The 15,591-nt window shown below is 45.7% G+C and overlaps 1 protein-coding gene across 7 annotated transcripts in view; it reads left to right on the top strand.

The window, feature by feature from the left end:
• The first annotated feature begins 13,717 nt into the window (after window positions 1-13,717).
• SRPK1 (SRSF protein kinase 1) overlaps window positions 13,718-15,591 on the top strand; it is a 92,993-nt gene continuing 91,119 nt past the window's right edge. For 3 of the 7 annotated variants that reach the window (XM_033216945.1, XM_033216942.1, XM_033216948.1), the window contains exons 1-2: window positions 13,718-13,843; window positions 14,372-14,432. In XM_033216945.1, coding sequence (XP_033072836.1) covers window positions 13,831-13,843; window positions 14,372-14,432 — 74 coding nt within the window. In that variant the 5' untranslated portion in view covers window positions 13,718-13,830. Of the gene's footprint in view, window positions 14,433-15,591 lie in introns of all 7 variants that reach the window. The other 4 variants (XM_033216946.1, XM_033216944.1, XM_033216943.1 and 1 more) reach the window with 3 other exon arrangements.

Below are 15,591 nucleotides of genomic sequence, written 5' to 3'. Positions count from 1 at the left end.
CCCACTACAACCTCTGCCTCCCGGGTTCAAGCGATTCTCTTGCTTCAGCCTCCTAAGCAGCTGGGACTACAGGTGCACACCATCACGCCTGGCTGATTTTTGTATTTTTAGTAGAGACAGAGTTTCGCCATGTTGGCCAGGCTGGTCTCAAACTCCTGACCTTGTGATCCACCCACCTCAGCCTCCCAAAATGCTGGGATTACAGGTGTGAGCCACCACACCTGGCCCCCTAATATATATCTTATAGGAGTTCCAGAAACAGAGAAGAGAATAGGGAAAGCAATATCTGAAACTATAGTGACTGGCAATTTGCCAAAACAGGAAAGATTGCTCAAAGATTCAAGAAGACTGACAAACATGAAAAATAGAAACCAAGTGTAGGCATATAATAGCCAAGTTGCTGAAAATCAAATATAACAGTAAATCTTACACAAAGCCAGAGAAAGAAGACCCATACTTACGGAAGAACAGCAAGAATGCTGATTGTTAAGCTTTCCCATGATAGCCAGAAGACTCTTTTAGGACGACATCTTTTAAGTTCTGAAAGAAAAAATATATGGGCTGGGTGTGGTGGCTCATGCCTATAATCCCAGCACTTTGGAAGGCCGAGGTCAGGGGATGGATCACTTAAAGCCGGGAGTGTGATATCAGCCTGGCCATTATGGCGAAACTCCATCTCTACTAAAAATTTTTAAAAATTACTCAGGTGTGGTGGTACGCACCTGTAGTCCCAGCTACTCGGGAGGCTAAAGTAGGAGAATCGCTTGAATCCCAGAGGCAGAAGTTACAGTGAGCCGAGTTCATACTACTGCACTCCAGCCTGGGTGATAGAGCGAGACTTTGTCAAGAAAAGAAAAAAGAAAACAGGGCCGGGCGCAGTGGCTCAAGCCTGTAATCCCAGCACTTTGGGAGGCCGAGGCGGGTGGATCACGAGGTCAGGAGATCAAGACCCTCCTGGCTAACACGGTGAAACCCCGTCTCTACTAAAAATACAAAAAACTAGCCGGGCGCGGTGGCGGGCGCCTGTAGTCCCAGCTACTCGGAGGCTGAGGTGGGAGAATGGCGGGAACCCGGGAGGCGGAGCTTGCAGTGAGCCAAGATCGCGCCACTGCACTCCAGCCTGGGCGACACAGCGAGACTCCGCTCTCAAAAAAAAAAAAAAGAAAACAGAAGAGAAGAGAAAAGAAAAGAGAAAAGATGGCACCTAAAATTGCTGAGAGATGAATGAGCTTGAGGATGAAACACATGTTGCTGAGTTCTGAGGTCTCTCAGCTTCAGATTGATAGCTCCAAACAGTGGTTTGTGTGTATCATCAAAGAAAAAAAAAACAGCCTTAACAAATTATTTTTGGCTTACCACTCACTCCTATCTGAATATGGCCTAAAAAGCAAACAGCTTTTTATATATCTGAATTTTTTCATTCATTCATTCATGTACCTACCCATGCATTTATTCTCTTATTCATCCATGCATGTTTGGATCAAATATTCAAGATAGTCCTTGCCCTCAAGATCTCCATAATTTGAACAAGCTAGAGGGACAGAATATATTACAATACTATGTGATATGTACAACTCAAAAATTAATTAAGAAAAACTACAGTGGCCAGGCACGGTGGCTCTCACCTATAACTTCCTTGAAGAGCAAGTATTATTCCCCTACTTTTCTGTATCTTATAGATTTCTCTGAAAAGCAAATATTTTTCTGTGATACAGAAAAGTAGGGGAAAAGAGAATCTCCTGTACTTCTGCTGCCTACAGATAAACTCTGTGGGGTTTTTGCTTTACTGTAAAGCATAGACTGTCATAATAGTGGAGGAATTCCCCTTTCCCCCTTCCCAGTGTTATAGAACTTTAGAAAAAATCCAGCAAATCATGGGGTGCCTTGGTTAAATCTGAAAGAAAAATAACCTATCCTAACATGCATTTCTTGTTCTCAAGGAAATTAAGATAAACAACTTGGGAAGTGGGGCCAGCTCCCCACACCTGGACACAGCCCTCTAGGCAGCTCCAGAACTACATGTTTGTTTCCAGCATCCTTTCCTTAGGTTTAATAAACTTGAGAAACTGCCAGGGGAGTCGACCGAAACTATGGCCATTCCCTTACCCTCTCCAATTGTTTTAGGAAGCTGCCTCTCCAATCCCAGGGGAGGCTGTCCTTGGTCAACCTGTGACATCAGCAATTTACCTCCAGATTTCTTCACTGAAGGAATATTTGAGCGCTTGCTTTGTACTGAGCCTTATGCCTGTCTGTGGTTTTACAGGATGAGTTCCTTCTCTGGAAGAAGTCATAGGCCGAGGGGGAGAGTGCATGTAACTCAGGGACTATAATGCTGGGTGCACTGACCAAGTTGTTTCAGAGAAGAGGGCTGTGAGGATGTGGAGGAGGCAGGACAGGACTTTACCGCACCCTCTGCTGGGGGCATTGGGAAAGTCCTGTGGATAGGGAGCTTGAGGAAAGCATGTGGCTCTTCTGGTCACAGATACCTATGGTGCCCTTAACCTGCTACATCCCCTGAAACCTGACCACTGGTTTTCATTCCGCCTGTAGTATCTGACTCTGTGAGATCTCCATGCATGTTATAAAGGATGCATAGGAGACAGAGCATCTGAGAAAATTCCTACTCTCTCACTCCACAGTTATGCTGGGCTGCCCCTTCTCTTCCAGATAACAGGTGTGTTTTTATCAGTGGCCTACAGGCAGGCCAAAATAGAATAACAACACCCTTTTATCAACACTTGGCTGTGTGTTAAGCTCTGTTCAAAGCACTTCATGAAAGTCAACACATTAACCTGCACGAAAATCCTGAGGTAGGGCTATTACCCACCCCCCTTTTATTTTTATTTTTTTTTTGAGATGGAGTCTTGCTGTGTCACCCAGGCAGGAGTGCAATGATGCGATCTTGGCTCACTGCCACCTCCACCTCTCGGGTTCAAGCGATTCTTCTGCCTCAGCCTCCCGGGTAGCTGGGATTATAGGCGTGTGCCACCATGCCCGGCTAATTTTTGTATTTTTAGTGGAGACGGGGTTTCACTATGTTGGCCCGGCTAGTCTCGAACTCCTGACCTCAGGTGATCCACCCACCTCAACCTCCCAAAGTGCTAGGATTATAGGAGTGAGCCACAGCACCAGGCCTAAGTTTTGTATTTTTAGCAGAAATGGGGTTTCACCATGTTGGCCAGGCTGGTCTCGAACTCCTAACCTTAGGTGATCCACCTGCCTCCGCCTCCCAAGGTGCTTGGATTACAGACATGAGCCACCGCACCCAGCCTATTACCCCCATTTTCTAAATGACGAGATGAGGGTACATTTTCCCACTGCCCTAGATTCCACCAAAGCCCCTAAGTCTAACATTTTGTCTGCGGCTTAGCATCTACAGCAGCAAGGGTTCAGGATGAGCCCAGTAGTATAAATTTCCAGGCTGGTTAGAGGCAAGGGTGGTGCCACCAAGGAGGAAAGAGGCAGAGTTGGAAGGAAGGACAATTCACATTAATGAGTGCAAGAGATGGTGCAGATTCCTGACAGGCATAATCATATTTCATGGTCACTTCCTCCTCTGCCTCTCCTGGAAGGAGGGCCAATTATTCTTTTTACACAGGGGAAGAATCTAAGACCAGGAGTTTGCCCCAAAATTACAGTTATTCAATATCACTGTCAGAATTCAAACCCAGGTTGGATTCCAAAGATTAGGCCTTTTCTCTGCTCCATGTTGCATCTTCGATTTGGAGAAAGGTGACCTTTTGGTGCCTTTGTACTGAGAAACCCAAATCAGTGCAGCACCAGGTGCTTCTGTCTCTTTGCCTCTTTTCCTCGCCCCCTCAAAGCATACAGCCAGAAACAGGTAGTTTTTACATTCTTTCATAACATCCCACATACATTCATCAAGCACCAAGCATCACATGGGTAGGGTATCCAACAGCTTTCTATGTCCTAGAGATACAGTAGTGAACAAAGGTCAAACATCTCAGCCTTTATGGAGCTTTCATTCCAAGGAGTGGTGGAGCAGACAAAAGTAGCAAGCAAGCAAGGAAACAAAAACGCCTCTCTCCCTCCCCAGTGAATCTCAGGTGCATTGCCAGCAGGTGTGTAAATCTCCCAGCAGTCCACTCTAAGGAATATACTGAAATACTGGTGTCTGGATTAAAAAAGTAAGTAACTTTAATGACCAAGTAACACATCTTTTTGTAAGTTAGGTAGCTTCCAATTATTTGTTTTCAACAAAATTGAATAAAGACCTCCTGGAATTGTCAGCTGATGGGTCATTAAAATGAGTTTGGACTATGATTGTTGTGTGATTTTTGGCACATTATTTGGAAAGAGTTCCAAAAGAACTGAATGCTATTGCTATAGCAAACCCCTTTCCATTCCCATCTACTTTTATGTAAGTTTTCTTAATTAAAAAAAAAAAAGGAATGATGTAGGACTCACTGAGAAAAATTACATACCATCACACTGAGATGCATTGGCAATAAAATTTCATTTATTGAAAAATGATGCTATGTGTTACTTTGATTAATCATGCAATAATAATACTTGTAATAATAGGTAAGGAACTTTTTAATGGATTATGGTCCGAGGAAATGTTTTTACAAATTAAATTTCTATGTAAATGCACACTTGTGTGGCAGAGAAGTATGAAAGGATGATCGATAAAAGACTTTCAAGCATAAAATTACCAGAGGATAAACTTCTGTGAGAACCAAATGGAATAGAAAGGCAAATTCAAGGAGAAAAAGGAGTAATGTACAATTTCTTATAGTTCCAAGAGTGCTTTTGCTTTATATATCTCTCTATATAAATGGATGATGGTACATAACAAATTGCTATATATATTTAAATTCCATTGGATGGCATTCAAAACTGTGATATAACAGCTTTATTTTAAAATTTCAAATTCCTTTCCAATCTGTATGCCTTTTAATTTTCTTGCCTATTGTTTCTGGCTAGAACCTCCAGCACAGTACTGAACAGGAGTGGTGAGAGTGGACATCTCCTCTGGTTCCTGATCTTAGGGGGAGGGCATTCAGCCTTTCATCATTAAATATGATGTTAGCTATGGGTGTTTCATAGATGACCTTGATCAGGTTGAGAAAGTTCCTTTCTATTCCTAGTTTGTTGAGTGTTTTGCCGAGGGCTAGTTTTTAAGATTATTTTAGTGGGTAAGGGAGCATAATGCTTGAAAGTTCAAGTTCCTTAGATGTGCTGTCCCTGCTATTTGTTGTTACCCCAGCACCAAACACAGTGCCTGCCCAAAAAAAGAGGGGCCCTCTTTTTTTTTCTTAAATATTTGTGGGCAAGCTATCTCTCACCACTCCCCACTTGCATTATATATATATATTTGTTTGTTTGTTTGTTTTGTTTTTTTGAGAGAGGGTCTCACTATCACCCAAGCTGAAGTACAGTGGCACAATTACGGCTCACTGCAACAACCTCCTGGGCTCAAGCAATCCTCCTACCTCAGCCTCCTGAGTAGTTGGGACCACAGGTGCATGCCAGTATGCCCAGCTATTTAAATTTTTTATTTTTGTAGAGACAGGGTCTCAGTTTGTTGCACAGTCTGGTCCTGAACTCCTGACCTCAAGCAATCCTCCTGCCTCAGCCGCCCAAAGTGCTGGGATTACAGGCGTGAGCCACTGTGCCTTGGCCCCCTTACATTTTATACCTGTGATACCATGCTGTTTTCTCTGGAGTTTTCTTTCCTCCCTTTTGTGTGCAGCTGATACCTACTCTTGCTTTCCAACTCTGTCCAGGTGTCACTCATCCAAGAAATGCCTCTTTCCTTGCCTCTCCACAAATCCTGAGCTGAGTGAGTTTTTCTTGTGCTTCCAGGGTAGTTTCTGCATGTACCATTGTACATTGTATTTAATTACTTACTTATCTATCCATCCTCACTACACTGGGTAGGTAATACAGTGCGTGGCTGAGAGTATGAATTCCAGAGTCCGACTTCCCAGATTCAAAACCTTGCTTCTTATTACCTTGCATGATCTTGGTTGTACCTGTTTTCTCCTGTCAGAGATTAAAATAATAGTACCTATCTTGTAGGGTTTCAGGGTTGTGGGACAACAGTGTCTAGTAAACAGTAATTGTTTTGTTGTTGTTTGAGACAGAGTCTCGCTCTGTCACCCAGGCTCGAGTGCAGTGGCATGACCTCAGCTCACTGCAACCTCCACCTCCCGGGTTCTAGCGATTCTCCTGCCTCAGCCTCCTGTATAGCTGGGATTACAGGTGGGCGCCACCATGCCTGGCTAATTTTTTAGTAGAGACAGGGTTTCACCATGTTGGTCAGGCTGGTCTCCAACTCCTGACTTCGTGATTCGCTCACCTCGGCCTCCCAAAGTGTTGGGATTACAGGCATGAGCCATCGCACCTGGCCAGTAATTGTTATATAAGAGTTAGCTATTAAGTCCTACAGAGCAAGGCCTATTTTTTTCCTTCTTTGCTTCTCACAGCCTAAGGGCTGAAGTATAAGTATCTGTCATGAGGGTAAGTATGGTGGAAAGTATTTGAAAGAAGGAAACAAAAAAAATGGATTTAACATTGCATAGCCAGTAGAAATCAGATCTCAAATGTGTAAGCCATGTTGTCCATTTCTATGTATTTCCTAAATTGACTTCAGTGTGACCCTGAGCCTGCCACGATGGAGACGTTAAATCACAGTCCTTATAGAGCTTGTCTCTCAAGGGTCACATAAGAGTCTGGGAGGTTTACACACTGCTCAGAAAACAGTAAAGACTTTTGATCTTGACGGAGTCTCACTCTGTCACCCAGGCTAGAGTGCAGTAGCATGATCTCCACTCCCTGAAACCTCCGCCTCCCAGGTTCAAGTGATTCTCCTGCCTCAGCCTCCCAAGTAGCTGGGATTACAGACATGAGCCACCATGCCTGGCTAATTTTTGTATTTTTAGTAGAGACAGGGTTTTGCCATGTTGGCCAGGCTGGTCTCAAACTCCTGACCTCAGGTGATCTGCCCGCCTCAGCCTTCCCAAGTGCTGGGATTACAGGCATGAGCCACCATGCCTAGTCAGACTTTTGATCTTAAGTTCATTATTTTTATTGTCCAAGTCTGCATGACCCCTGGAACATGCTAAGTATAGCAGAGCATCTTTGTCTGGCTTGGAAGCCTCCTAGGGGCCCCCAATCTTATCATAGTTATAATTTACTTTAAAATACTTTGGCATCATCCTTGGAATCAAGGCAAGGCAAGCATATCCTAGGTAGGGATATTTAAGAAAGCTCTTCCGAGACTTCCAGAACCTTAGATAGGATCCAGCATGTTTCTGTTTTGGTGACTCACATAGAGGGGTTGTGCGGTAAGACTGTCTTACATTCCCCTCGTCTTGGACTCTCAGATTGCTTTTTTTTTAAATTGGCATTTTAAAGAAATAAATCTACTTCTTAAAAAAAATACTTGCGCATATTAAACCTTTTGGGAAAGATAGGATGACATTTGTAGGCACCAGTCACTTACGTACCTAGGTGCATCTTGTGTTTTAATCAGCAATTTCTATTCCAAGAGTGGTTAGTAAATATTCTAGTCAGAAAGTGACTGTAACAAAGTAATTTAGAGTCATTGACTGCCATAAATTTTTACAGTGACAGCCCTTTTCTAAAACCCATTATACAAATTAACAAGCAACTCTTTTCACCAGTGAAAACCCATTTCTGATAACACCTGTGATGTGAATCGGGTTTGGAACAGCATAACAAACATAAGGGAGACTCCATCTCTAGTTGCCTGATCCCGACTGTGAGGGTGAGAGTCCTGACTCTGGGATATTGTTGTCCCTGCCATGAGTAAATCTTTCGTTCATGCTGTGGTCAGAGCACCTAAAAGGACAGAGAGCTGGGACCTCAAAGAACTTACAGGACAGGTTACAGGACCTGTTTTGTGCCTGCCTGCTAATGAGTGTGCAACAAACATGTATGTGGCAGATTCTAGTCTGAAATTTTTCTTTATGTCCTGGGAATCGGCCTGTCAGGGAGGCAAACCCTCACCATGTCAAGCTTCTCTGGCAAGCATCACTCCCAACCAAAAAAAGCTAAGAGTTGGGCATGATCAACTAAGGTCAGTTTGCAACACATTGGTCCCACCCAGAACACTTCCAGGGAGCAGAGCAAGGGCCCTATCTGCTCAGGAATCACCAATCTCTAACCTCCTCATTCTTAGAGAATCCCCTTCCCCTCCTCACTACTGCCTTTATTCCCACCCCACCAAGCCAAGATCTTTATTCTTTCATCTTCTCCACCTACACCCCCGAATCTTTCACCCCAGCACAATTTCTTTGTGAAACTTTAGCTTTTATAGAATGAAGCCAGAAATGGGGTCATCTCCAGGTGGCATTGGTTCTCCAGGGATCAGGGTGCCCGAGAGGCAAACGTACCTGCTTGGAAAATGCCAGCTGCTTTGGGTGTCTGACTGCCCAGACAGGCCGTGCTGGATATTCTCTGTTTGGCCCTCCGGATCCACTCTCCACCTTTCTCCACCCTGCTTTATGCCCTGGGAGGGTGGCTTGTATGGACTGCATCACCCAGGCTTCCTTGCCATTTAACTTCCAGCTGGGTTTTGTCAGTGGTGAGGCACTTGTTTGAGAAGATGTGGGTCTTTATTTGCCTGCCCTCTCCCTGCAGGGTTCATTAAAGGGCACAGCTGCTGCCAGGCGGGCCTCTCTTACTACAGCTCTTTTACGGGTTGAATTTTGCCCCCACCCGACAAAAGATATGTTGGAGTCCTAATCTCCAGCACCTCAGAATGTGTCCTTATTTGGAGACAGCGTCTTTCCAGAGGTAATCAAGTTAAAATGAGGTTTTAGAATGGGGCCCAATGCAGTATGACTGGTGTCCTTATAAAAAGGGGAAATCCCAACACAATGAGAGACAGGTGCACAGGGAAGGGCATGTGGTGAGGGAGATGACGGTTATCTAGAAGGCACGCAGAAGGGCCTGAAACACATTCTCCCTCACAGCCCTCAGAATGAACCAACCCTGCCAACACCTTGATTGCAGACTTCTAAGCCTGTGAGACAAGAAATTTCTGTTGTTTAAGCTACCCAGTTTGTGGTACTTTGTTATGGCAGCCTTGGAAAACTTTTTTTTTTTTTTTTAGATGGAGTTTTGCTTTTGTCGCCCAGGCTGGAGTACAGTGGCGCAATCTCGGCTCACTGCAACCTCTGCCTCCCAGATCCAAGCGATTCTCCTGCCTCAGCCTCCCAAGTAGCTGGGATTACAGGCGTCCACCACCATGCCTGGTTAATTTTTTTTTTTTTTGTATTTTTAGTAGAGACGGGGTTTCATCATGTTGCACAGGCTGGTCTTGAACTCCTGACCTCAGGTGATTCACCTGCCTTGGCCTTCCAAAGTGCTGGGATTACAGGCGTGAGCCACCGCACCCGGACCCTAGCAAACTATTAATAATAAACCTCTCCCTGGGTTATGATAACATCTCCCTCCTTTTCTCCCTTCAGGCCTAGAGATGGTAAAAACTCCAGCTGCTGCTAGTCCCTGGATGTCTGACTATCCCTTGTTTGTCTTCCTTAACACCTTTATTCCTTCATTACATTCTTTTCAATTAGCCTTTAAATGTGCCATTTGTTTCCTGATACCCAGGCCTATAACATAATTATAGATTTTCTCAGTACAATTAACAAAACTACGTATTCAAAAGGCGAGAGAAAGTTTTGTTGGGGTTCTCCAATTATGCAGACAGCTATTGGAAATCTTAACTCATTCAAAATAAATCATCTCATGTATTTTCACTTTCTCCTGTTGTCCATTTTATCTCACAGGACGTCGTGAATGCCACAACGGGATGTGCTGCTTTGGATTTAAGTCATATTAAAACTTTAGAGAAAGCATAATAATTTGTGATAATCAAGGCAGAGAATGTTGGGTATGAGGAAACATGTGAACTCAACTTTAGACGTTCAGACTTCAAAAATGTCAAAGAAGCATTAGAGAAGATTCCAGGGCAGTCTTTTTTTTTTTTTTTTTGAGACGGAGTCTCGCTCTGTCGCCCGGGCTGGAGTGCAGTGGCCGGATCTCAGCTCACTGCAAGCTCCGCCTCCCGGGTTCACGCCATTCTCCTGCCTCAGCCTCACGAGTAGCTGGGACTACAGGCGCCCGCCACCTCGCCCGGCTAGTTTTTTGTATTTTTTAGTAGAGACGGGGTTTCACGGTGTTAGCCAGGATGGTCTCGATCTCCTGACCTCGTGATCCGCCCGTCTCGGCCTCCCAAAGTGCTGGGATTACAGGCTTGCGCCACCGCGCCCGGCCTCAGGGCAGTCTTAACAAGTAAGTCAGCTCAAAAGAGATAGGATCTTTTCAGAAATTAAATTCTGAGACAACCCATGAGCAGCCAAAAATATGATGGGTTATGGTTTCTGAATACCTCTACTTTTAAAGGGACTTGCAGGAAAAAAACAGCAATGGAGAAGGGTATGCATGTAAGAATGAATAGCTACCACTTTTTTTGTTTGTCTTTTTCTTCCCCCCTTTTTGTGCAGAAAGGGGTCTTGCTGGATTGCCCAGACAGGTCTCTAACTCCTGGATTCAAGGTATCCTCCCGCCTCTGCCTCCCTAACTGTTGGGATTACAGGCGTGAGCCACCGTGCCTGGCCTATACTGTTTTTTTTTATTATTATTATTTTTGCTACCACTTTTAGGAACAGTTTCTGGGGAGCCTAAGGCAAGCAGATTGTTTTAGACCAGGAGTTCCAAGCCAGCCTGGGTAACGTGACAAAACCCCATCTCTACAAAAAATACAAAAATCAAGCGGATATGGTGGCATGTGCCTCTAGTAGTTCCAGCTACTGGGAAGGCTGAGGTGAAAAAATTGCTTGAGCTCAGGTTGCAGTGAGCCGAGATGTCGCCACTGCACTCCTGCCTGGGTGACAGAGTGAGACCCTGTCAAAGAAAAATAAATAAATAAATTCTGGAAGGGTAAAAGTCCAGAATAGGCCAAGTTCTGCAAACTCGGGAGAAAAAACTGATTTTAAAGTTAGATTTAAAGCAAAAAGCACAAAAAGGGGATTGTTGTAGAATAGGGGAAATGAACAAACTTACTTATATGAACAATTATAGAGATCTTAGAAAAAGTGGAGAGCCAAAACATGATGGAGGAATAGAGAAAAACAGATGGACAAAAAAGAGAAATGGTCAATTCTGGGAACTCAGTCCAGTGAACTTCACATTGACTCTGGAAAAATTCTGAAAATGTGTTATCAAAGTTAGTAAGCTCTTAGAGAAGCAACACTCAGTCAGAATGGGTACGACTGTCTCATGCTAAGCTGAACATATTTCCTTTTTGATGGGTCTGCAATAACCAATTTAGATTTAATACAGCTCTAATATTGTCCCTCTCAGCGTTTTCTCTTTCATCCTGACATTTCTCATAAACTGCAGATCATTTATTCTTTTTTTTTTTCTTTTGAGACAGAGTTTTGCTCTTGTTGCCCAGGCTGGAGTGCAATGGTGCAATCTCTGTTCACTGCAACCTCCGCCTCCCAGGTTCAAGTGATTCTCCTGCCTCAGCCTCCCAAGTAGCTGGGATTACAGGCATGTGCCACCACGGCCGGCTAATTTTGTATTTTTAGTAGAGATGGGGTTTCACCACGTTGGCCAGGATGGTCTCAATCTCTTGACCTTTGATCTGCCCGCCTCAGCCTCCCAAAGTGCTGGGATTACAGGCATGAGCCACTGTACCCGGCCCATGTATTCTTTTATTAGACAAATATTTGAGCACCTACTAAGTGCCTGACACTGTGTAGGCACTGAGTATACATCAAGGAAAACCTAAGCAGGGTCTCTACACTCAAACAGTTTACTTTGAGGTGGGCAGTACTTTCCCAATTCTGGGATTTTTCCTAGCCATCTGCTCTCTCCGTCTTTTCTAAACCACATGTGGTTATCCTGAACTCACACAATCCTCAGAGTCTAGGGCTTCCCTGTCTGTCCTAACCTTCCTTTGTTTTCAACTTTACAGCAGGGAATAGACTGGGCTGCATCCTTCCTTGGCCAACAGGTATTGTCTTCTTTTGCAATATACCCAGACATGCTATCATTCAGGTTCCATGCAACATATATCAATTATCTAAATTTCAAATTTGGCTAACCTGCCTTTCCAGCCTCACCTTCCATTTCATCCCTTCAGTTGTTACCAGCCCCAATCCTAGCCCCCACCTACAGGTGTCCACGTCTGTGCCTTTTTGCTCAACGTATTTTCTCATTCAGGAATGCCTGACATCTCCTTCTCCACCTACAGAAATCTTACGTATTTCCTAAGACCCAGCTCAAAAATGGCCTCCTCTGTGGATGGGCTTAATTACTTACTTTGCTCAATAAGTCCTGCCAAATCCCCCATGCTTGACTTCTGCTGTACTATTGCCCTCTCTCATCTTCCCTTCTCAATTACTTGTTTAGAGCAAAGGTCTTCAGAGCTTCCACTCTGCCCAGCTGTGGTACTTTACAATAGGGGCTGGTAAATAAAGATCTGAAAGAAGAATAGTTGAAACGGTTGAAAAAAGATCAAAAGGGCCTGGCTCAGTAGCTCACACTTGTAATTCCAGCACCTTGGGAGGCTGAGGTGGGAGGATCACTTGAGCCCTGGATATCCAGGCTGCAGTGAGCCGAGATCATGCTACTGTACTCCGCCTGAGTAGCAGAGCAAGACTACTCCGCTTTCTTTAACCCTCACCTTCCCTTCAAAACCTAACAAGGCCATGTTTAAATCAATAGAAGAACATTTTATGACATGTGAAAATTATACGAAATTCAAATTTCAGTGTCCATAAATAAATCTTTATAGGAACACAGCCCATATTTTCTATGACTGCTTTTGAGCTCCAGTGGCAGAGTTGAGTAGCTGAGAAAGAGATCTTATGGTCCACAAAGCCTAAATATTTACTATCTGGCCCAAAGAAAAACGTTGCTGAGCCTGCTATACAATAAGGGCTTGATGATTAAATAACTGGGTCGTACACCAAGATTCTGAATACATAGGCAGGTCCTCTTAAGTTTAGTGTCTTTGTGTAATGGAAGTAATAACTATTTTGCCTTTAAGTTGCCATAAACATCAAATGAGATAATGCACTTAGAAAAGTAAAAAAAAAAAAAAAAAAAACTTATAAACAAGACAACTTTATCATGTATTGAAGGTGGTAGAATAAGAAAATATTAAACGTTTTTATTCTCATTTCCCTTTCTTTCCTTTACAGCTTTCATTTAAACTTGAAATTTCAAGAGAAAATTCACTTTTGAAGTTTTTACTTTTCAAGTGATAATAGGGTCACAGGTTCTTTCCTTCCAGTCTTTTTGTGTTGCTCCCACTCCCTTTTCTTTCTCACATGTAATTTTTTTCCATTTTCTTTAAATAGTATCTCAACTGGGCTCACAATAGCTCAGGGAAGAAGAAACTGGGACATGCCTGATTAATCCATTTTACAGGCCAGGAAACTGAGGCAGATCCCAATTACCTCTGAAGCTGACTCAGCAGCATGCAGGGAGCTCTGCCGCTCTCTGCGCCTTTTCTAAGCAAATAGAACAAAACTAACCTTGCCAGGTTTCCAAGCTTAGATCTCTAACACTCCTTCAACGTTCACCCCCGACGTTCCTCCTCTCAGCGCCCCCTCCCTCTCCTTGCCGCCCCCTCCTCGGGAGCAGGTGGTAGGCTCCGCGTCCAATGCGCAGGCGCGCGCGGCACGGTGGGGCTGGGGCGGGGGCGGGGGCGGGGCGGGACTGGGGGTGGAGTGTGCGCGGGCTCGGTTTTGGGCCGCGGCGGGAGCTGGAGTCACCACCACTCGAGTGCGCAGGCGCTTGGCGGTTACCGGTCTCACCATGGAGCGGAAAGGTGAGCGGTGGAGCGGCCTCCGCCACGAGGGGCAACGGCCGCCGGGGCGAGGCCCGGGTCAGCGCCTGGAGCTTCGCCTAACTGCCGCGGTTCGGTCCCCAGGCTTGCGGCGCCCCTCCACTGAGGTGGCGCCGCCCCACACCCCCCGCGTCTGGGCTGCGGGTCCGCGCCCCTCAGCCCGGGCGTCCTCCGGCGCCTGCCGTCGCCGCCCCCTGTTCCCTGCCAGGCCGGCTTGCGCCTTGGGGCCACTCCAGGGCCCGGACCTTGGCGGGCGAGGCAGACCTCCGCCCGCCCGCCCCCTGACCCTGCCTGAGACCCCTCCGGCGCATCCCGCCCGGGTGCTGCTCTGTGCCCCGTGGGCCGCCAGTCCCCCGGCCGGCCGCCTTGCCGGAGCCTCCGCGCTCGTACCGCAGCCGCCCCTGAGGCAGGCCCAGCAGCCGGGCCTGGCGCCCCTGCTGGGTCTCCACCCTCACCTTGGTCACCTCCTTTCCTCCACATTCGCCCTTCATCCATCCCTCTCTCCTGCAGTGCTTGCGCTCCAGGCCCGAAAGAAAAGGACCAAGGCCAAGAAGGACAAAGCCCAAAGGAAGTGAGTCTTGTACCCCAACATCCCATTCTTTGGATTTTCCTCCGGCACCTTCTCTGCTCTGGTTTCGCGTCTTGAATGTGCACAGGGTTTGGGCACCCTGTGGCCGCAGCCACATGGCCTCGGGGCAGCTCGGAGGGTCGCGATCTCCAGCAACCATGTGGCAGAGAGCTGCTGTTGCTGAACGCCAGGCCTGGGTCTTAGCAGCCCCAGGCCTGCTGGAAAGGGCTGTCGGAGGAGGACCAGAGCCCGCCCGGTACCTTTCCTCCCCAACTCCACAGAGGAGGCACAAACTCCCCTAACTTGGACCCCCCCACCGGAGCTGGTAGATCATTATCGGTCTGTTTCTGAACTCTGGTCTCTCTCTCTTACCTGCTCCCCAACGTCTTAACTTGCCTCCAACGTCTGCACGGTAGGCCTTAAGGAAATTCTTGAATGAGTTTTTCCGTGTTTACTTTGGGTTCTACCAACCACACACTCCCTTTCATAGAGGAGGGTATGGGGCTTTTCTTTGGGTTAGTCAACTTCCTGAGCCTGCAAAGCACATCGGCTTTTTTGCACTGTGCTGGGAGACCGCTGTGTATACAGTCAGTGTCTGTTAACTGCTTCTCTTCTGTCTAAACCTCAACCAAATGCAGATAATCTTCCGGAGTGGGCATCACAATAGTAACGGGAGAGTTCTTTAACAAACGTTGATGGTTCTGGTTTGGTGTATTAAGCGCCACATGTCCAGTTTTATCAGTGGGATGCATAACAGTAGTTTAGTGCTATCGTGGCAAGTTCAGAAGTTGGTCACAGCCTAGTAGAAACTCAGGTAGCAGGCTTCATTCAGCAAGTGAGGCTAAGCCTAAAGAACTTTCATCATGTACTAACGTTTAATTGCAAAGGGTCTTGGAAATCAGCTCTTGAAAATCATCTCTCAGAGAGATTCTATGCCTAGTTCTTAATTTTAGATGTATTATCTTTATACTTTTTAATTTATTTGATGTTTTGTAGCGTTGTATGCGGTCTTATTCCCTCTGAGTTGATACCACACATTTCAAAGGCCTTCCTAGGTCACCCCACTGAATGACAACACCAGATTTAGGGGGGTGTAGGGGTGTGTGTTGTTTTTGGAGGCTACCTACTGTTTGGGGAGAGCACATAATGACTTCTCTCTTTC

Source organism: Trachypithecus francoisi, unplaced genomic scaffold, assembly GCF_009764315.1.
Source record: "Trachypithecus francoisi isolate TF-2019V2 unplaced genomic scaffold, Tfra_2.0 Lachesis_group10, whole genome shotgun sequence".
NCBI lineage: Eukaryota > Metazoa > Chordata > Mammalia > Primates > Cercopithecidae > Trachypithecus > Trachypithecus francoisi.
Note: the sequence above shows the minus strand (reverse complement) of the source record. Positions and strands in the feature narration are given on the sequence as shown.